Source organism: Schistocerca serialis, chromosome 3, assembly GCF_023864345.2.
Source record: "Schistocerca serialis cubense isolate TAMUIC-IGC-003099 chromosome 3, iqSchSeri2.2, whole genome shotgun sequence".
NCBI classification, from domain to species: domain Eukaryota; kingdom Metazoa; phylum Arthropoda; class Insecta; order Orthoptera; family Acrididae; genus Schistocerca; species Schistocerca serialis.
In genome coordinates, this window is record NC_064640.1 from 974,408,086 (window position 1) to 974,431,277 (window position 23,192).

At 43.3% G+C, this 23,192-nt stretch overlaps 1 protein-coding gene across 2 annotated transcripts in view; it reads left to right on the forward strand.

Annotated features, from left to right (window-relative positions):
- LOC126469632 (heat shock 70 kDa protein 14-like) overlaps positions 1-21,580 on the forward strand; it is a 145,724-nt gene extending 124,144 nt beyond the window's left edge. For both annotated transcript variants that reach the window (XM_050096759.1, XM_050096758.1), the window contains one exon: positions 21,334-21,580. In XM_050096759.1, coding sequence (XP_049952716.1) covers positions 21,334-21,541 — 208 coding nt within the window. In that variant the 3' untranslated portion in view covers positions 21,542-21,580. The remainder of the gene's footprint in view (positions 1-21,333) is intronic.
- Positions 21,581-23,192: the final 1,612 nt, after the last annotated feature.

Sequence of the window (23,192 nt, forward strand, 5' to 3'; positions counted from 1 at the left end):
TTCACTCTTTGGAGGCACTGGCTAACATCTCCTGCTTTGTCAGATCCCTGAATGAATGCTCTTACACTCTGAACAAGTTTTTTTTTTTCTTCATAGTTTGTGATCAACAGAGTGCTGCCACGTCTCTCCATATGTTGTCGTTTTACAGAATTGGCGTCAGACTAGGGCATTGCTTAACACTCATGCTTTCTATGGCTTCTTGCAATACCAGGAAAGGTGTTTTAATTTTTACCTGGCTACACCAAGTGCAATATTTTGTGGTGCCACACACCCCTCTCCTTTAAAAAGTATGCCCCAGATTTTGTTTAAAGTGCTTCTATAACTCTTGATATACACTCCTGGAAATTGAAATAAGAACACCGTGAATTCATTGTCCCAGGAAGGGGAAACTTTATTGACACATTCGTGGGGTCAGATACATCACATGATCACACTGACAGAACCACAGGCACATAGACACAGGCAACAGAGCATGCACAATGTCGGCACTAGTAGAGTGTATATCCACCTTTCGCAGCAATGCAGGCTGCTATTCTCCCATGGAGACGATCGTAGAGATGCTGGATGTAGTCCTGTGGAATGGCTTGCCATGCCATTTCCACCTGGCACCTCAGTTGGACCAGCGTTCGTGCTGGACGTGCAGACCGCATGAGACGACGCTTCATCCAGTCCCAAACATGCTCAATGGGGGACAGATCCGGAGATCTTGCTGGCCAGGGTAGTTGACTTACACCTTCTAGAGCACGTTGGGTGGCACGGGATACATGCGGACGTGCATTGTCCTGTTGGAACAGCAAGTTCCCTTGCCGGTCTAGGAATGGTAGAACGATGGGTTCGATGACGGTTTGGATGTACCGTGCACTATTCAGTGTCCCCTCGACGATCACCAGTGGTGTACGGCCAGTGTAGGAGATCGCTCCCCACACCATGATGCCGGGTGTTGGCCCTGTGTGCCTCGGTCGTATGCAGTCCTGATTGTGGCGCTCACCTGCACGGTGCCAAACACGCATACGACCATCATTGGCACCAAGGCAGAAGCGACTCTCATCGCTGAAGACGACACGTCTCCATTCGTCCCTCCATTCACACCTGTCGCGACACCACTGGAGGCGGGCTGCACGATGTTGGGGCGTGAGCGGAAGACGGCCTAACGGTGTGCGGCACCGTAGCCCAGCTTCGTGGAGACGGTTGCGAATGGTCCTCGCCGATACCCCAGGAGCAACAGTGTCCCTAATTTGCTGGGAAGTGGCGGTGCGGTCCCCTACGGCACTGCGTAGGATCCTACGGTCTTGGCGTGCATCCGTGCGTCGCTGCGGTCCGGTCCCAGGTCGACGGGCACGTGCACCTTCCGCCGACCACTGGCGACAACATCGATGTACTGTGGAGACCTCACGCCCCACGTGTTGAGCAATTCGGCGGTACGTCCACCCGGCCTCCCGCATGCCCACTATACGCCCTCGCTCAAAGTCCGTCAACTGCACATACGGTTCACGTCCACGCTGTCGCGGCATGCGACCAGTGTTAAAGACTGCGATGGAGCTCCGTATGCCACGGCAAACTGGCTGACACTGACGGCGGCGGTGCACAAATGCTGCGCAGCTAGCGCCATTAGACAGCCAACACCGCAGTTCCTGGTGTGTCCGCTGTGCCATGCGTGTGATCATTACTTGTACAGCCCTCTCGCAGTGTCCGGAGCAAGTATGGTTGGTCTGACACACCGGTGTCAATGTGTTCTTTTTTCCATTTCCAGGAGTGTATATTCACAAAATGACCTTTGTATATGGGACATTTTATTTCTTCCTTATTCTAGTCTGGTCTAAATCACAAGTTCATTGACCATATTCTTAATGGTGAAACATCTTAACTAAGGTCAGTTCTCTGGACAATCTTGTGCCCCCACGAAAATGTCTTCCCACTGAGTTATTTACAAACTAGTACAACCATTTGATCCCTTTCTCGCATCTTAACACATTCTCTCAAACATTTTACAATTAACAATCACACTTATTCCTTGTCATTTAAAAAGTAGGTTGTACTTCTATCTTACTTGGGTAATCCTTAATTGCTACCAGTTATCCAGTTGATTGGTGTTTGATGTACTTCTCAGTTCAAGGGTGGTGTTTGGGTTTCTATTTAAGGTAGATATAGAGAACAGAAAATGCTGTCAGAATCAATACAACACTAGAAACTGATGTAGTTAAAACACTGTGGTGTTGCTTATTGCGATGCTCCCATACATACTGTGCCATGTGTTCAGTGGCTGTCTGTCCCCCTTGTGATACTGTCAACTCATCTAATGAATTGAGGAGATCCTGGGTGTTTCATTCAGAAAGGTTAGGTTCTTAGTAGTCAACATGTCTGGCTGTATCTCCAGCCAATACAATAAATGCTGGGTCAGATTTCTCATCGTTATTCCAGTGATAGTAGCTGGAAGCCGAAACATTGTCCCTGCTACATACCATTGACTAGCATTCCGTCGTCCTGTAACTCTAACCTTGTGATTCCCTTCGGCCTTTCTTGCTCTTAGCAGTTCACTATTGCCACCTGTGGGGGGAAAATACAGAGTGAACCTAATTTTGGAAAATATGGGTGCAATGTTAATGCTCCCTTCTGACATCTGGCTACTTCTGGCTCCTCTGAAAGTAGTTGTATTTCACATGCCAGCACACTAGCCTGAACCCACCTCTTCAGACGTACTGTACCGTTCCCACTTCGGCACGATCGTATGCCAACATCAGTACGTAGGTTTCCTTCCGGTCTAAGACTAGTGACACTTCCTCTGCTTTACCAATACAAATTGTCCTATGGCTCTCCATTTCACTGAGCGCAGATGAACCGTGTATCCCCACTCAACAGTGGGAACTACACTGATATTTGAACTGTTACCCCATCCTTGTTAATCTCACCAATGCTCGTGGTGCTAAGTCCGTTACCTAATATAACTGTTCTCTCTGTCTCTCGTACAAAAGTCATAACCGCTGGTATTCTCCCTGTATTTTTGTTAATACTCCTTTTTCTGCTTCCCAATGCAATTCCACAAATTTTTCCTGCAGCCTTTGTATTTTGTTCCTTATCTCTTGTGCATCACGTCTCAACTTCAGTGGCAAGAGGTTAAAACTCTCGTTTTGAATTGTCAGTTTTGTAATGCGTCCACTACACCTTCCGTGAAGGGATGTGGAATCACAAGGGTTATTGCACCCGTTTGAATGTTTGTGAAGGAAGCCCCAAAACACAACGTGCCCCCACCCACCCCCAGGAGTGTCGTCATTCTTTGGCGAGTTCATGCTTGGCTACCACGAAGCCCCAGCCTTTGCAGCATCTTTTCCCTTTTGTGCTGCACGTCTATCCTCTTGCTATTCTTTTTCCCCTCCCTTGCGGAGCATGTACGGGATATTTTTGGGAATGTATCCTGCATTTTCAGTAGCCTGATATCAGAACAGTCATTCCACTGTGTTTTTTCCCCCATTCTCCTATCTTTCCTCCACTTCAGTGTTTGAGAATCCTCTTTTTCTTCTTCCTCTCTGCGCTCTCCTGAAGGCTGGCCCATGCATCTGATGCATAATAGTTGACTGGGTAATGTGTAATTCCCATCCCCGGGTCGACAGGTAGGGTTCGCACCTATCCCTTGGTACAGGCCGGGCACAGGGAGGGTTGATAGCCTGAGCTGTCACCATCCCAAATTGCCAATTAGTCCCTCTGTCAGGCATTTGGGAGGTGTGAACAATCACCTAAGGTGGACGTGCCCCCCCTCTGAGGAAGGCCACCACAATTGGAAGAAGCGTGCCATCAGAGACGCTGGCAATCGTGGGGTATTTCCTTCAGTGAGCCAACGTCATCATCTCAGTACACAAAACATAAACTGAAAGAATCTAACGATTCAAAGACCCTCCCAGCTGCACAGCAGTTCCTTGTGGTTTCGTGTACTGAAGACTTCAGTCTTTTGCTATGATTAATTCAGTCATTATTCAGAAAGGTATTGATGCAACCACTGGCCCTGTAAAATCCTGCTCTCGTTTACATAGAGGCACTGTACTTTTGGAGACTACTTGTGATTGTTAAGCACAACTGCTTGCAGCTTCACTCCTCCACGGCTATCCTGTTCGTGACGAGGCCCGTGGAACACTGAATTCTTCGTTGGTGTTATTTACAGTAGGCTGATTGATGGTCTGTCTGAGGCAGAAATCCAAACTTACTTTTTTGATTAAGGCTTCATTGAAGTGCATTGGGTGATGAAAAAGGGAGATGCATCTTTAGTGCCCGCCTGCTCTCTTTTCCTCGCATTTGATAGGGTTGTGGTTCTATCAAAGATCAAAGCAGGCTATGAAGTTATCACAGTCTGACTGTACATTCCAAACCCAATGCGCTGCTGCCTGTGTCATCGTTACAACCACACTCGACTGTCCTGTTGACACCTGGCCAAATGTTTAACCTGTGGTATGGATGCTCACAAGAACAAGTGTCTGCCTCTTCCTCCTCCTCCTCCTCCTCCTCCTCCTCCTCCTCCTCGCTGTATCATTCCAATGGCTACCAGGCAGCCTCCTTCCTTGATTGTCCCACGTATCTTGATGAGTGGGCTGTCCAGGAGATCTGGGTGAAGGAAAAAGTACCTTACCCAGTCAGTCGTAAGTTGTTGGCTAGTCAGAAACCCTGCATTTTACCATCCGGCAGTTAACGATGCCATTCCTGCTGCATCTCGTTCCACAAAACATGTTGTAAAATCGTCCTGTCATGGTAGCATCCCAATCTCTTTCTGCTCAAACTGCAACCGGCCACCAAATTTTCACCTCACTCGGCGAAATCACCTGTTCCACAACCAGCAGGCTGGAAAGAACAGAAGGAATACTCCTACAAAGACTTTTCACGTCCCTCCAGCCAACAAACACCTGAATCATCATCTGCCAACCACAAAGACTCCAAGAAGTAAAACAGAGGCAAACGGTCTTCTCCTTCGCCTGCATGGAGATCCTCATCAATGGTTTCACCATGTGGTACCCTCACCTGGCTGACCTCCGTGTCACCAGTGCGCAACACCAAATGTTTTTCTGCCCTGGACTCCACAGAGTGACTGTGGGAGAATGTCGATGCCTCTGTAGATCTCGTGGAGCAAGATCCTCCAGCCTCTGCGCCATTCCCTGTAGCAGAGTATCTTCGAAGGCTGGCACTTGGCAGCTGCCTAGGTGACACCCCTTCACTTTTTCTCCCCTCCCCTTTCCTCGTTAAGACCTCTCATCCAGTGGAACATTCACGGCCTTAGATCCAACAAGGAGGAATTATGGATGCTCTTGGAATAGCAGTGTCTTCTTATTCTGTGCTTCCAGGAAACAAAATTGTGTCCTCACAATCACTTTGACCTTATGCATTTCTTTCTGGTCCGCTTTGACCTCCCCCATGAGGATGGCATTCCATTTTGTAGGAGAGTCATGCTGCTCATCTGGGATGACCTTCATAGTCACATCGTCTCCCTGAACACCTAGCTGCAAGCTGTTGCAGTCCACATTTTCCTTCCTCGCTTCACCATTTCCCTTCGTACTGTTTACATTCCTCTATCTTTCGGTGTCACCAGGGCAGACTACCTCCAGCTGATTGGGCAACTCCCTCACCCCTTTTTGCTGCTCGATGACTTTAATGCACATCATCCCCTTTGGGGCTCTTTGCAAACCTGTCCTTGACATGCCATCTTGGCTGACCTCAATTAACTCAACCTCATCTGCCTTAATGCTGGAACACCCATGTTCCTGTCAGACTCGACACCCACTGATTCCCATTTGCGCTATCCATTTGCTGACTCCTACACACTCCCACACCCCTCCCCCCCGTAATGTGCAAACCAAAATGGCTGCTTTCTAAAGCCGACTGGCGGCTTTACTCCTCCCTAGCGACCTTTGGCAAACAACTTTTCCACAATTGTGATGACCAGGTAAAATCCCTTGCCAAAGTTATCCTAACCACCACAAAATATTCCATTCCTCGCACTTCGTCTTCACCACACGATGTCCCTGTCCCATGGTTGACTGAGGTATACTATGACCCAATTCGCACAGGGAGACATGGGCTCCTCATTTTTGACCATCATCCTATGATGCAGAACTGTAATTTTTATAAACACTTGCATGTGCAGTGTTGTCGTGTTCTTTGGGATGGCAAAAAAGACAGCTGAATACTAGTTCTTTTAACAGTTCCACTCCCTCTTCCATCGTGTGGGCCAAACTCGGGCGGCTCTCTGGGACCAAGGTCCATTCCCCAGTTTCCGTCCTGACCATAGCAGATGATGATGTAGTGGATCCTATTGCGGAGGTGTTGAGCTCCACCCACTTTCACCCTGCCTTCATCCATCGGAAACGAGGGGATGTGGCTCAGGTGATACCCTTCTCTTCCCAGAATTGAGTGTTACAACACTGCTTTTACTATGAGGGAGCTAAATCATGTTCACATTTCATCCCACTCCTCCACCCCAGGGCTGGACGATGTTCACCTTTCTATTTTGGGCAACCACTTTCTCCTTCATATGTACAATCGTATCTGGACAGTGGGCATGTTTCCCAGATGCTTACGTGAAGCCACTGTCATACACGTACCTAAGCCCAGTTAGGACAGACGCCTACCTTCTCTCTATTGCCCTATTTCTCTCACCAGCTTTGTTTGCAATGTGATGGAATGTATGAGTCATGACAGGCTGGTATCGTGGCTTGAGTCTCGCAATTTACTAACCACTGTACAATGTGGATTTTGAGCACGCCGTTCTGCAATTGACCGTCTTATCACTATGTGAACTCATACGATAATGGTTTTCTGTGGAAATATCAGACTGTGGCCGTGTTTTTTGATTTGGACGAAGCCTGGGACACCTGCTGGAGGACTGTTATTGTCTCTACTCAATACATGTTGGGCTTCCAAGGCCACTTGCCCCATTTCCTTCAGGAATTTTCAAAAGGCAGGGTTTTCAAGGTATGTGTGGGTTCTGCCTTGTCGGAGAACTTTATCCAGGAAAACGGTGTGCCTCACGGTTCCATCCTGTCGTTCTCAGTGCTGTCGCCATTAACCCTGTTATGGCCTGTCTCCCAACAGCCATTTCCGGCTCCCTTTTCGTTGACAATTTTGCCATCTATTGTTATTCTCCATGGACTTGTCTGCTTGCGCAGTGTCTTCAGCACTGTCTCGATCTTCTTTAATCATGGAGTATCGACAATGGCTTTCTGTTTTCCACTGACAAAACTGTTTGTATGAATTTCTGGTGGCACAATGGGTTTCTTCCACCATCTTTATTTCTTGGGGCTGTTGCTCTTCCATTTGTTGAAACTACGAAATTCTGGTGCTCATGCTCAATTGGAAACTTTCTTGGTCCCCCCCCTCCACGTGACTTACCGGGCTGCCCACTGTACTCTGTCCCTCAGTATCCTGTGTGTTCTCTGTGGTACTTCGTAGGGAACAGATTGGATCACCCTCCTCCATTTGCACCGGTCCCTTGTCCTTTTGAAAGTAGACTATGAATGTTTCATTTATGCATCTGTACATCCATCCATCTTACGCCGTCTAAGCACAATCCATCATGGTGGCATCCATTTGGTCACTGGCGCCTTTCTCACTACCCTGGTTGAGAGTCTCTATGCAGAAGCTGACAAACTGTGACTGTCTCACAATACATGATGCTCTCCTCAGTGCCCCCAGGGGCTCAGCATTCATGTGCCTGGTACGGGCTTGGCGACCCTGGGGTTCCTGAGCTGGGAGCTGGTAAGTGCCGCCAGTCCCGTCACCATAAGCTGTGGGCATATTTCAGCAACCACCATGCTGTGCGGCAGTGGAATGTTGTGTGTCTCAGGGAATGGGGATCTTGGCTTGACCGCCCGGATCGTGAGGATGGAATGAACCTCTTATAAACAACCCCTCAGTCTCAAGGTGTGCTGCACGCTGATAAGATGCATGGCTGTTGAGGTGGAACACTCGTTAGTGGACAACCTCTGGGGAACCTGCTGCACCTCAGTTCTATAAGGCTTACCTAGGCACGCGGGGCTCTGTCTAGGTGGACTTCTAGTTCCCTAGCTGCTCATGGGACCGAAATGGATCCTTCGAAATCCTCTTTCCCTCCTACCAGCAGAAAGGGTGGGCTGCTGGAAGGTTCTAACACCCACTCTCTTAAGATGGCTCATGCACGCAGTCCCCCTGACTCTGGCACTTCTTTGACACGTAAAGTCTTTGGTAACAGAGTGCATTCTGGTAATCAGAACGTGTTTCTCATTGTGAAACAGAAGGAGGGTAGTTTCGAGAAGGTTTCGCCCTTCTATATACAAAAGAGATTGAAGGGAATCTGTGGCTCCTTAAAATCGATGAAGCGTTTCCGTAATGGGACCTTGCTAGTGGAAACTTCCACTTCCCAGCAAGCAACTAACCTCTAATCTGCTAAATGCCTTGGGGAGTATGCCGTATACACTGAAATGTACAGCGCCTTGAATTATAGCAAAGATGTTGTGACATGCCGGGATCTAGTCGACATTCCCAGGGAAGAACTGCAACGTGAGTGGCCTTCGGAAGGTATCATTGATGTACAACATATCATGAAGAGAATTGATGGCAATCTTAGCAAAGCAAATCCAACTCCTTTATGCTGACCTTCAGTAGCACGAAACTTCCTGACCATGATGAAGCTGGCTTTCTTTGCCTTAGTGTGAGGCCTTATTTCCCGACCCCAATGCACTGTTTTAAATGCCATCGTTTTGGGCATACCTCTTTAGGGTGTAAAGGCGAAGCGACATAGGCAACTGCGGTAAGGCTGCTCATGAAGGAGCTGGGTGCTCGTCTCCAACCAAATGTATAAATTGCTCCGGAACCACCCTGTTTGGAGTAGGGACTGCCGAATATTTTTAGAGGAATGCAAAGTCCAGAAAATTAAAACAACCGAGCGTATCTGCTATGGTGAGGCCAAGAAGATGTAAAAGTCAACGCAACCTGCCACATTTGCTACATCTTTTGCATCCATGGTTCAGAAGTCTACTCCAATGGCCGATGCCTCTACGCAGACAGAGGTGGTGAGTGTTAGCACTAACACCTGCAGATGTCAGTGCACGTGCAACGCAGCCAGTGTTTGAGCCTGTAGCCCCTACTCGAACGGCAGACACAGGTACAGTGGCGAACTTGGGCCGGCCCTTGGCACCTCCGACAGCTGAGGCTGTTCCGAAGCCCAGTACGTCCATTACCATTCCCACGTCGGCTCCCCCAAAGCCCACCAAACCGCAGAAAGCTCCTATACAGCAGCAACAGCGGGTCAGATCATGTGGTAAACCATCCGACCATGCAGATGTCGTTTTATGTGATGCTTCTTCTGTCTCTTCCCCAGAGCTGATGGAGTACAACGTATGTGTGGGGCAATCATCTCGCCTCACTCCTGCCTCTCCACCTGCTGCAGTCTCCCCACCCCATGGGAGAGACAGGATGAAGGTGCTACCACCGTCATAGGTAGCTCCCATACTTCAGTGGAACTTGCAGGGGTTCAGGACGCATGTGGAGGAACGTTGTCTACTCTCTCAGGGTAGACCACTATGTGTGTGTGTCCCCAGAAGACTTATTTCCATCCATCATACTCCCTTGAGCTATGAGGCTATACACTCTACAAAAAGGACAGCCTTCATGGAGAGAGAGCTAGAGGAGGCGTAGGTATTTTCGTCAGGATGGACTACCACTCCTCGCCTCTCTCTCATACGACGACTTTACAGGCCGTCGCTGTGTCTGTGCACGTGCGTCATCCATTGACCGTATGTTCTCTTTACTTGCCTCCACATGATGCACTTGATGAAGCAGCCCTCACTGACCTTCTTACACAGCTCCCCCAGCCGTTCATTATTTGTGGTGATTTTAATGCCCACAATGCACTTTGGGGCTCTGCCATTACCTGTCCCAGGGGTAGAGCAGTTGAGAGGCTTCTCCTGTCATCCTGTGCCTACTTGCTCAATGGAGGACAGAGCACTCACTTCTGCACAGTGACTGGGTCATTCTCTGCCATTGACCTCTCGCTTCGCTCTCCAGCTCTTGCCGCCAGTGCTCAATGGGAAGTGGTCACTGACTTGCACGACAGTGATCACTTCCCAATCTGGATTCACCTGCCAGATGGCGTGGGCCCCGAAAGGAGACCACCACGATGGGTGCTCAGTCGGGCCGACTGGACACTTTATAGCCAGTTGGCCCAGTTCGAACACTGTGCGAATGTTGAGGCATGGGTGGATCATATTACAAAAATGGTCCACCATGCCACTGCAGCATCCATTCCACAGTCCACAGGCCACCGGAAGAGGCAACCTGTCCCTTGGTGGAGTGCCGAATGCTGCTCTGCAATTAGGACCAGGCGTGCGGCTCTGCGCCAGTTCCAGTGTCGGCCGACTGCTGAGAATCTTGCAACCTTTCAGGTGGCGAGGGCAAAATGTCGCCGCATTATTAGAGAGAGCAAGAAGAGGTCGTGGCAACAGTGCCTGAACGCCATTAATCGTTCCACCAAAAGTTCCATTGTGTGGGAGACCATCAGGAGAATTTCTGGGAGAGGAGGGAGGTGACCCATGGCTGCTGTAATGAATAATGGCACTCTCCACACGGATCCATGAGACATTGCCCACGCTATGGCAGCGTATTTTGCCACGGTTACTGCAACAGCCAGTCAGGATCCGGGTTTCCAGTGCCATAGAGCGTTTGCTGAGAGGTATACTCTGGACTTCCAGTCCACCTCTAATGAAATTTACAATTGCCCATTTTCCAGGTGGGAGTTGGATTCTGCATTATCGTGACACATCACCTGGTCGCGACAGGATCCATTACAGTATGCTACGGCACCTCACAAGGCGCAACAAAGAAATCCTCCTCGCACTTTTTAATGCCATTTGGGCGTCATGTCACTTTCTTGACTCGTGGCATGAGGCAGTTTTAATTCCCTTTTTAAAACCTGGAAAGACCGCATGAGCCCAAGTAGTTACCACAGTGTTGCCCTCACTAGTTGCACAAGAAAGACCTGGGAGCGGATGGTCAACCGGCGCCTTGTCTGGATGTTAGAATCCCGGCAAGTCCTCAGTCGCTTTCAGTGTGGGTTCAGGAGGGTTTGTTCCACCTTCGATAACCTTGCCCTCCTGGAGGTGGCTATACAGCAAGTTTTGCACCACCATCATCACCTTCTAGGTGCATTTTTTGACATCGAGAAGGCCTACGATACCACTTGGAGGCGTCTCATCCTGGAGCAGCTTCATGAATGGGATTTTCGTGGTTGTCTTCCACTTTTTATTCAGTCTTTCCTCTCGCCACGATATTTTAGATACCAAATTGGTGACGTCCTGTTTGACTGCTTTGAGCAGGAGAACGGTGTTCCTCAGGGTAGTGTTGTAAGTGTGACTGTCTTTGCCATCACTACTAATAGCATTACCTCCATAGCGAAAAGTCCTGTCCAGTGTTCCTTGTTTGTGGATGATTTCTCTTTGTTTTGCTCTTCTTCAAGCCTTGCAACAACAACGCATCAGTTGCAACTTACTCTTAGACATTTGGATGACTGGGCGCAGAAGAGTGGTTTTAAGTTTTCCACTGAGAAGTCCACATGTATTCTTTTTCACCGTTCTCGTTCGTTTGTAACCTTTTACTGAGTTGAGGATGAGGGACACTGTCCTTGCTTTTGAAGACACGGTGAGATTTGTGGGGCCCGTTTTTTGCTCGAAGTTTACGTGGTTACCTCATCTTAAAGACCTGAAACGACTGTCACTTAAGCTACTTATTCTTAGGAATAAGCTAATATTGTTAACAAGAAATGACATTAAGGAATATATATATTGAGAGGCCAATGTCAAAATACCCAGACTCGTGAATAGGGTTCGACAAGAGGTTCGTGAACCTACACCACTTATTGCCTGAACTGCCTCTTTCTGAGCCAAAAATATCGTTTTAGAGTAGGATGAGTTACCCCAAAATATAATACCATATGATATAAGCGAATGAAAATAAGCAAAGTAGGCTAATTTTCATGTCGAATGATAACTCACCTCAGATATCATTTGAATAGTAAAAGTGGCAGCACAAAGTCTTTGAACAAGATCCTGAACTTGGCTTTTCCACAACAGTTTACTATCTATCTGAACACCTAGAAATTTGAACTTTACAGTTTCACTAATCATATGCCCATTCTTTGCAATTAAAACGTCAGGTTTTGTTGAATTGTGTGCTAGAAACTAAAAACTTAGTCTTACTGTGATTTAGCGTTAGTTTATTTTCTACAAGCCACAAACTTAGGTCATGAACTGCACTATTTGAATACGAGCCAATGTTGCACACAACATCCTTTACCACCAAGATATTCATCATACAGAAATATTCTGTAAGGATATCTGGTGGTCATCCTCAAACTACATGAAGGCAATTGTTTAAAAATTTAGGCATCCTAACAACCTCTCTTATGAAGTTTGTTGTGAGGCATCAGGCACAATTTAAAAATAGTAGTATTGTTTGTAAGTCTAACACTTGGAACAAAAATTGCCTCCACTATTCACAACTTAACTTACTCAGCTGTAAAAATATTTGAAAACATCACCTACAAATTAAGGGTGCAGGCACATAATAAAAGTTTTAAAAACAACTGAAATAATTTCTGTTTGACAACTCCTCCTACTCAATGGATTAATTTATATAAAGTTAGTATCTGTATATTGTTGGGTTCTACTTACCTAATTTTGTTCTAGACTAACGCAGCAATATATTCAGTAATATTACTTCTACCAGATTTGATCAAGTCCGTGTAATTTTTTTTTTTTTTATAAATAAAAAGTCTTGATCATTTAAAATGAAGCAGATTTTAGCCACCAAATATTAAAATGAAGAGGTAACTTGATACATTATTAATGAAATGAGCATAAAGTCTCTGGTATCTATCTTGGAATAACTAAAAACCTGTAACTTTGACTACTTCCAGAATTCACTGAACATACACTCACTCAAACAGAAACAACTACTGAAATTCACCAAAACAGGTAAGCAAGTTCCCAAAATGTCTCCTTAATACCTTGGTATGACAAGCTGTAAGATGTAAACAAACTCTAGTCAACACATATCTGTCAGATTTAAAGCTCTCATGCTTTCTTTAGCACCGCTCATACTCGCTTTACCAATAATACCACAACAATGATAAGGAAACATATCAGCCACTCGCATTAGTATGGGGTTTATATTGTTTTCTAGATCTTTCCTCCATGTTGGGATTCAGGTGACGCCCATTAAAAAATTTAGGACACTTGTGGATCTCCACTGCTTTCTTGATAAATGAATCCCAGTAACACAAGGTGTGTGCCAGGATTTCAGTGTTGTCAAATAATAATTTGTGTGTGTTGGTAACACCATGCTTTGCAATGAATGGTTTCTCACAACGTCTTAGTTATACATTTTGGAGTGTTTCTTGCACTGTTCATTAATAATGTGATTACACTGTTGTAATAATTCACACCAAACTCACATGATATATTGTAAACCACATGCCTCAAAGACCTAGGACATCTTACTAGGTACAATCCATATTTTTAGAAACTGGATTAAAGATGGTTTCACTTCACCTCTCAGTTCGGTGAGATGACTTTACTTTCCAGACTTAGGACTTTGTCAATCTCAGTTTATAAGATACACATCAAATTAATTTGGTAAAGATTTCAATATTATATTTTTGACTAATTTACAGCAAAAACAACATTAATAAACTTCCAATCTGATAAAGATGTCACACTTTCCAACTAGTGCGTCGGGAAATATTCGCAGGATCATACGTATTGTTTTCAATAGCTTGTCTTCAAATTGAGAAGCACATTGTGATCAAATTTAGTAATGGTCTGTCAGATAATGATGCACAAAAATCAACATTCAAATTAATTTTATTTATTTTATTTACATGTCAAGTTCCATAGGACCAAATTGAGGAGAAAATCTCCCAGGTCATGGAACATGTCAGTACATGAAATTACAACATAAAAGTAGTAATAGATAAAAATAAAATGTATATGAACCCAAAAAAAGTCAATCCATAAATTTAAGTAAATGCAATCTACAATACAACAAGAACTTACCCCAAAATATACCACCATATGATAAAAGCAAATGAAAATAAGCAAAGTAGACTAATTTTTGTGTCGAATGATCACTCACTTCAGATATTGTTCCAATAGTAAAAATGGCAGCATTAAGTCTTTGAACAAGATCCTAAATGTGGGCTTCCCACGACAGTTTACTATCTATCTGAGCACCTAGAAATTTTAACTGTTCAGTTTCAGTAAATATGCCCACTCTGTGAAATTAAAATGTCAGGTTTTGTTGAATTGTGTGTTAGAAACTGTAAAAACTGAGTCTTACTGTGATTTGGAGTTAGTTTATTTTCTACAAGCCATGAACTTAGGTCATGAACTGCACTATTTGAAACCAAGCCAATGTTGGACACAACATCCTTTACTACCAAGCTAGTGTCATCGGCAAACAGAAATATTTTAGTTACCCGTAATACTAGAGGGCATATCATTTATATAAATAAGGAACAGGAGTGGCACCAACACTGATACCTGGGTCTGCCCCCACTTGACTGTACCCCACTGAGACCCCCACATCACAGCCATTCTCAACATTGTGAATAATAACCTCTTGCTGTCTGTTGCTAAAATAAGAGGTGAACCAATTGTGAGCTACTCCCCATATTCCGTAAGGTCCAACTTCTGGAGCAGTATTTTGTGATCTACACAATCAAATGCCTTAGTTAATTTAAAATACATGCCTACTACAGTAGTACAAGTTTATATGCCAGCTAGCTCTGCAGATGACGAAGAAATTTAAGAAATGTATGACGAAATAAAAGAAATTATTCAGATAGTGAAGGGAGACGAAAATTTAATAGTCATGGGTGACTGGAATTCGACAGTAGGAAAAGGAAGAGAAGGAAATGTAGTAGGTGAATATGGATTGGAGGTAAGAAATGCAAGAGGAAGTCACCTGGTAAAATTTTGCACAGATGGTAATTTAATCATAGCTAACACTTGGTTCAAGAATCATGAAAGAAGGTTGTATACATGGAAGAACCCTGGAGATACTAGATGGTTTCAGATAGATTATATAATGGTAAGACAGAGATTTAGGAACCAGATTTTCAATTGTAAGATATTTCCAGGGGCAGATGTGGGCTCTGACCACAATCTATTGGTTATGAACTGTAGATTAAAACTGAAGAAACTGCAAAAAGGTGAGAATTTAAGGAGATGGGACCTGGATAAACTGACTAAACCAGAGGTTGCACAGAGTTTCAGGGAGAGCGTAAGAGAACAAATGGTAGGAATGGGGGAAAGAAATACAGTAGAAGAAGAATGGGTATCTTTGAGGGATGAAGTAGTGAAGGCAGCAAAGGATCAAGTAGGTAAAAAGACGAGGGCTAGTAGAAATCCTTGGGTAACAGAAGAAATATTGAATTTAATTGATGAAAGGCGAAAATATAAAAATGCAGTAAATGAAGCAGGCAAAAAGGAATACAAACGTCTCAAAAATGAGATCGCCAGGAAGTGCAAAATGGCTAAGCAGGGATGGCTAGAGGATAAATGTAAGGATGTAGAGGCTTATCTCACTAGGGGTAAGATAGATACTGCCTACAGGAAAATTAAAGAGACCTTTGGAGATTAGAGAACGACTTGTATGAATATCAAGAGCTCAGATGGAAACCCAGTTCTAAGCAAAGAAGGGAAAGCAGAAAGGTGGAAGGAGTATATAGAGGGTCTATACAAGGGCAATGTACTTGAGGATAATATTATGGAAATGGAAGAGGATGTAGATGAAGATCAAATGGGAGATACGATACTGCATAAAGAGTTTGACAGACCACTGAAAGACCTAAGTCGAAACAAGGCCCCGGGAGTAGATAACATTCCATTAGAACTTCTGACAACCTTGGGAGAGTCAGTCCTGACAAAACTCTACCATCTGGTGAGCAAGATGTATGAGACAGGTGAAATACCCTCAGACTTCAAGAAGAATATAATAATTCCAATCCCAAAGAAAGCAGGTGTGACAGATGTGAAAATTACCGAACTATCAGTTTAATAAGTCACGGTTGCAAGATACTAACACGAATTCTTTACAGACGAATGAAAAAACTAGTAGAAGCCGACCTAGGGGAAGATCAGTTTGGATTGCGTAGAAATATTGGAACACGTGAGGCAATACTGACCCTACGACTTATCTTAAAAGAAAGATTAAGGAAAGGCAAACCTATGTTTCTAGCATTTGTAGACTTAGAGAAAGCTTTTGACAATGTTGACTGGAATACTCTCTTTCAAATTCTAAAGGTGGCGGGGGTAAAATATAGGGAGCGAATGGCCATTCTCAATTTGTACAGAAACCAGATGGCAGTTGTAAGAGTCGAGGGGCATGAAAGGGAAGCAGCGGTTGGGAAGGGAGTGAGACAGGATTGTAGCCTCTCCCCGATGTTATTCAATCTGTATATTGAGGAAGCAATGAAGGAAACAAAAGAAAAATTTGGAGTAGGTATTAAAATCCATGGAGAAGTAATAAAAACTTTGAGGTTCGCCGATGACATTGTAATTCTGTCAGAGACAGCAAAGGACTTGGAAGAGCAGTTGAACGCAATGGATAGTGTCTTGAAAGTAGGATATAAGATGAATATCAACAAAAGCAAAATGAGGATAATGGAATGTAGTCGAATTAAGTCGGGTGATGCTGAGGGTATTAGATTAGGAAATGAGACGCTTAAAGTAGTAAAGGAGTTTTGCTATTTGGGGAACAAAATAACTGATGATGGTCGAAGTAGAGAGGATATGAAATGTAGACTGGCAATGGCAAGGAAAGCATTTCTGAAGAAGAGAAATTTGTTAACATCGAGTATAGATTTAAGTGTCAGGAAGTCGTTTCTGAAAGTATTTGTGTGGAGTGTAGCCATGTATGGAAGTGAAACATGGATGATAAATAGTTTAGACAAGAAGAGAATAGAAGCTTTCGAAATGTGCTGCTACAGAAGAATGCTTATGATTGGATGGGTAGATCACATAACTAATGAGGAGGTGTTGAATAGGATTGGGGAGAAGAGAAGTTTGTGGCACAACTTGACTAGAAGAAGGGATCAGTTGGTAGGACATGTTCTTAGGCATCAAGGGATCACCAATTTAGTATTGGAGGGCAGCGTGGAGGGTAAAAATCGTAGAGGGAGACCAAGAGATGAATACACTAAGCAGATTGAGAAGGATGTAGGTTGCAGTAGGTACTGGGAGATGATGAAGCTTGCACAGGATAGAGTAGCATGGAGATCTGCATCAAACCAGTCTCAGGACTGAAGACCACAACAACAAGAAGCAACTTCCCCACCACACAAAGAACTCCTTGAAAAACAGCCAGCTAATCTGTATCCTGGTAAAGGAAGCCCCTGAATTTTCAAATTATTATGTGGTACTCCAATATACCAATAATTCCAGAATCACATCTGTAAGCAGTTCACTAACTTTATCTCTAATACCTTTTATATTTTGATGAAATATGCTAATTCCTTCTCTTCTTGGAAACATGACTTCCTCTGAATATAAGCCTTTAGTTAGAGGGACTTCCTTTTAGCAGGTATACATATCAGCTGTCTTCACTCTAAAATAGGTGCAGCTTCAACATCAACTACTACAGGAATTTTTCCATGAGTGATCCTACCAACACCCACTACACTGTCGTCTATAAGCTTTGCCAGCTTCCCCTTCCCATACCTTCTGAGGTGGAGGCCATGCCTAGTGAAACATGACAGAATAAATTGTCCCTCATAGTTTGGGAATATCAGTATCAGGTTTGTTGTCAATGCTTCCTTCAATTTTTCAAATGCTGTCTAAAAGTTGACTATGGAAATTCCACACCTTTTTTCAACAAATGATTCAATAGCTTAGCAATTTCAGCAAACTCTTCAATGAATTCCCATTAGTAATTACAGAACCATAAAAATGATTGAAACTGCTATGTAGTTTGTGGTGGTAAGAAAGCACATTCTGCAGAAGTTAGGCGTGCGTCAATTTTCACATCTTCCTCTCATTACTGAGTGTTAACTGTGCTGGATTTAGCCTCTTAAAGAATTCCTCTGACCATTGCATGTGCTCTTCCATATCCTTAGAAAATGCAATTATGTTGTTGAGATAAAAAACAGTCTTCATTTTAATCCTCTGAGCACTCCGTCGGATACTAATAGCCTCCGAGATAGCTGGCACATTCTTCAGACCAAATGGCAGCCTAAAATATTGATAGTGACTCCAAGGGACAGTAAATGTGGTCTTTGGCTGCTCTTCCAGAACCACTTCCAACAATGATAACCACTCCTCATACACATTGTGAAGTATTTACATTGACTTAAGTTCTCTCTAATCTCCATTATATTTAGTACAGGATGTCTGTCCATCACCGCTCATGCAGCAAAATCTATGCTTTTTTGTTCCATTCTATGATTTTTTCAGGACTATTACAATGGTAGCTGCCCATGGACTGTAACTTGATTCAGTATTGCCCTCAGCCAGCAGTTGATCAATAAATTCTTCCAGTATAGGTTATAGGTGCCTAGGTATCCTGTACGGCTTCTTATACACTAGAGCATTGTTAACCGTTGGTATGGTATGGCGTGTTACCAGTATTGCAGGTAATGATTGACCAGGATTGAACAGGTTGACAAATCATATTAACAAGACTTTCATTGTTGACTTATCTCTTCCCTCCAAATTGTTTTACCTTCTCGCATAATGCAATTGTGTTGATGGTCTGGTTGTGGCAAAGGTCCTCACATGACCTACCCAGATTATACTCGTCCATGATCTCCAAGTTTGCAATCTATAAGCTCAACTTGTCAGAGCTAAAATCATCCACACTTTCCAAAACCATACAATCCCCATCTATTTCCTTCACATGTACCAGGCTTCGGTGCACAATATAGTGCAACATGTCCATCTTGTTATTGCATTCCAGTACCTCTGCAACACGCATCATCGGAAGGTCAGTACCCACCCTCATTTGTAACACTGAAGTTTTCTGCATTGCTTTTTAACATGGTCCATATGTCCACAGCTGTAGCATTTCATCTTTGTGTGGTAAAAGAAACACACAACCCTTATCTTGTCCTCAGGCCACAATATTGATCTCTTCCACTTGCTTAGCAGCCATAATGGTGGCAGCAAAATCCTTCGGGTTTTCCATTGTCGCTCTCCTTGACATGTCTGCTGGAAGTCCTCTTAAAAACACATCTGATTCCTGTTCTCCTCTTCTTGTGGATTAATTCTGTCTGCTTCTACTTTCTGTGTAAGCTCGTACAAGTTAGCATTGATTTTCCTAATTCTGCCTATGAATGCCTCTACCAACTCGCTTCACTTTTGAGACAACGCATTAAGCTGTTCTCTAAAAAAACCTTGCGATATTCTGCTTGCGATAACGTGGTTAGTGCGCCTTCTTAAGCTGCTTAAATGTCTGTGCTTTATCCAGCACTTGATGGTACTGATGTATGCTGCTTGCATCACAACCAACTGTAATTTAGACACATCCAAGGATGTCTTGTCTGACCAACTACCCAACCTAGCGGCAGCTTCCAGGTCATCACTGTACATTGAGACATCCTCGGTTGCCCTACCCGAAAAAGGAGTTGCTAGATTAGCTGTGACAGGATCCACAGAAGGGATAGGTGAACTAACCAAAGCTTTTGCTTCCACTACATCCACTTGTTTATGCTCATTCTCGCTATTAAAAGTCTCCCTCTCTTTGCAAAGCTTCATTTATCTCCTTTAGCTCGGCAAACTGCCTTGCCAAGAGTTCATCCATTTCCTGGATTGTCATTGTTTCTGTTTTTGGCATTTGTGCAAACTCTTAACACACCACTCTAATGAAAGCATCAACCACAATACACACAGACACGGTTACAAGAACAAACTACACTATTCCTTATGAAGGATAATAGCCCAGTGTTATTCAGAACACTGATGCACTTTGTGGCCATTGCTTCGTCTTGTGCTGCACACAGCTGCCACCACTCACATGCATAGGAAGTCATTCCCAGCCAAATTACAGTACTGCCACCTCACTGGTTGTAAGTAACATTCCTTATAATTACCCCTATACAACAGAATCCCAATCCCTGAAAAGGCAGCAGGTCATAGTTACCGGGCAGTGCCATTGGCTGGTGATGACTTCATTCATTTCTGGTTGTTTGGTTTAGTTGGCTCCGGAAGTAACAGTTTAGAATCGCAGACAGTCTAGTACCGGCTGTACAGCTGTTCTACATTCTGAGGCTCTGTCTCTTTTGCATTTTATGCTAAGGAAAATTCAGTAACAGGGTGTAATTTGTCAGAACTGTAAAATGCAGATATTTGGTTATGTTATCTATGTAAACCAAAGTGTGTTTGCAGAGACTGTGGTAGGTGTTATAGATCTTGATAATGATCTTAAACCTACATAGATGTGTGAAAAAATACTAATATAATTTAGGTGCAAATCCCCATGTCCTGTATGGGCATCCATTGTTCAGTGTGTTTATGGTGGTGAGGTATGTGGATACTTCAGACTTTTATTGCGAGAGAGAGAGAGAGAGAGAGAGAGAGAGAGAGAGAGCTGCAAAAAGGGACATAATTGAAATGTAATCATCAAATGATTCTCTTAAATTTTTTTAAATTGAGTTGATGTAACAAACCAAAATCTGAACTCACTTTCAAGATGAGTGAGGTTCAAATCTCCACCTGGCCATTTTAATTTAAGTTTTCTGTGATTTCCTCTTCTCACTTCAAAGAAATGCAATAATAATTTGATTCCAGTGCCATTTCCTTCACATCTCCTCATGAGCTAATGTTCTGTTCCTAATGTTCTGGGTTGACAAAATGTTAAACTTTTATATTTCTTCCTTTTTATCTGATAAAATAAAGAAACCACATACAGAAATGATAAAATAAAGAAACCACATACAGAAATATGTGCATGTGTTATTCAGTTGTTTCTGCTTGGACTGTGTTATAATGAAATATGTTGTTTTAATGGTGACAGCATCTTTCAAGAACCTAGGGGACAGATGTCATGTGAGAAAATTTATGTATTCTTCTTTATTATTTTGTGTAATCCTTAATTTGGATGGTAGGATGTGGAATCAAACCTGTATACTCCCATATATAAATTAGTCAGTTCTTGTAAATAATTACTGGGTTTAATTTTTTGTGTTTTTTTTTTTTTTTTTTTTTTTTTTTTTTTTTTTTTTTTTTTTTTTTTAATCCAGAAATTGAGTAATCATTGTTTAGTATAACATTGTTTGTAATTATGTAATTTGTATTTTTAAATAATTTATGAGTAATGATTACATACCTCCTGCAGGATGTGCCTCGTTTATCGCCTGGGGGGAGCTACAATGGATGTTACAGTTGTATTGTGCTGTGCAGGAATGTACACAGTGAAAGGCCATGTGTATAAAACAAACTTCGGAGGGGACAAGTTCACAGAAATACTTGCCAACTTTCTCGCCGAAATATTTCACCAGTGTGTTCAATTGGTCTCTGTTATTACAAGATGTCTCTCTTCTTGACACTGTGTTATTGTAATATTGTTGATAATTACCCTATGTATGATTTGTGATAAAAAAGTAATGGAAATTTTTATTTTCCTAAAAGAATCTTTGTTTATTCATAATCATCAGCCTTTTCCGCTTCAAAGTAATCCCCCTCAGATATGATACACTTACACCAGCACTTTTTCCAATCTTGGAAGTGCTTGTGAAATTCACTTTTTGTTATGATGTTCAGCTCCTTCAGTGATTCTGTTTTTATCTCATCAGCGGTGGCAAAACAACGTTCTCTCATTGTTCTCATCGACCTCAGGTATAGGAAGAAGTTGCATTTGGCCATGTTTGGTGAGTATGGTGGCTGAGGCAACATAACGTTTTTGGCTTTTGCCAAAAAATCATGATCAAGCATTGAGATGTGAACGGGAGCATTATCGTGGTGCAATTTCCACGAGTAGTTTTGCCACAGTTCTGGCAGGTTTTTTTTTTTTTTCTGCTTCATGCAAACAGCACTTAACTTACAGGTAGTGTTCCTTATTGACTGTACAACCATAAGACAAGAACTCTTGATGCACTATCCAATTGTCATTGAAGAAAACAGTGAGAAGAACCTTGGCATGTGATCGAATTTGTTGAATTTTTTTCAGTCCTGGCTCTTCAGGCAGTTTCCATTGGGACAATTGGGCCTTGGTGTTGGTGTCATACCCGTATACCCATGTTTTGTCACCTTTTTTTAATCTTATTTAGAAGTTCTGGATTGTTGTCAACTTTGTTCAGCAATTCCTGAGTGAAGTCTAGGTGGCGACATTTTTGGTCAAAATTCCACGATTTTGGAGCAAACTTTGCTGCTGGTTCACGTTTAATCACCCCCCCCCCCCCAAAAAAAAAAAAAAAACCTTGGCATGAGCCAAAGGATATGCTGACATCATCAGCAACATCTCTGATGGTGATTTGGTGGTTTTCCAGAGCCATTTTCTTTACTACTTCCACTTTATAAGTAATGATGTGCTAGGGCATCCAGAACAGTTACTGTCTTTGTCTTCTCAACCCTCTTTGGAATGTTCATACCCCTCATAAATTCTTGTCTTACTCATAGTAGAGTTGCCAAAAGCCACAGTCAGTATTTCAAATGTTGTGCTACACTTTATTCAATTTTTCAAGCAAAATTTAGTGCAACAATGTGGGGAAAACATAGATTGCTACTTACTGTAAAGATAACACACTAAATTGGAGACAGGCACAGTTAAAAGACTCAAATAAGCTTTTAGCAATGGCTTTCATTGGAAAAATAGAAACACACACCATTCATTCACGCAAGCAAGCACACCTCACGCACACATGACCACCAACTCCAGCATCTTAGGTCTGACCCCAGCTGCCGGAGTTGGCGGTCAGTAGTTCATGAGGTGTGCTTGCTTGTGTGAATGAATGGAGTGTGTGTCTCTTTTTGCAATGAAGGCTGTTGCTGAAAGCGTATTTGTAAGCATCTTTTAATTTTGCCTGTCTGTAACTAACAGTAAGTAGCAGTCTATCTTTTCCTATGTTGGATATTCCTGCCTGGAGTTTCCATTGTTTAAAATTTAGTGTAAATTCTTTGATCCACCTTTTTCGAAAGTAAAACATTTTCCAGGGACTCTGAAAACACGTATAACCTTTTCGACTGTGAACAATAAAA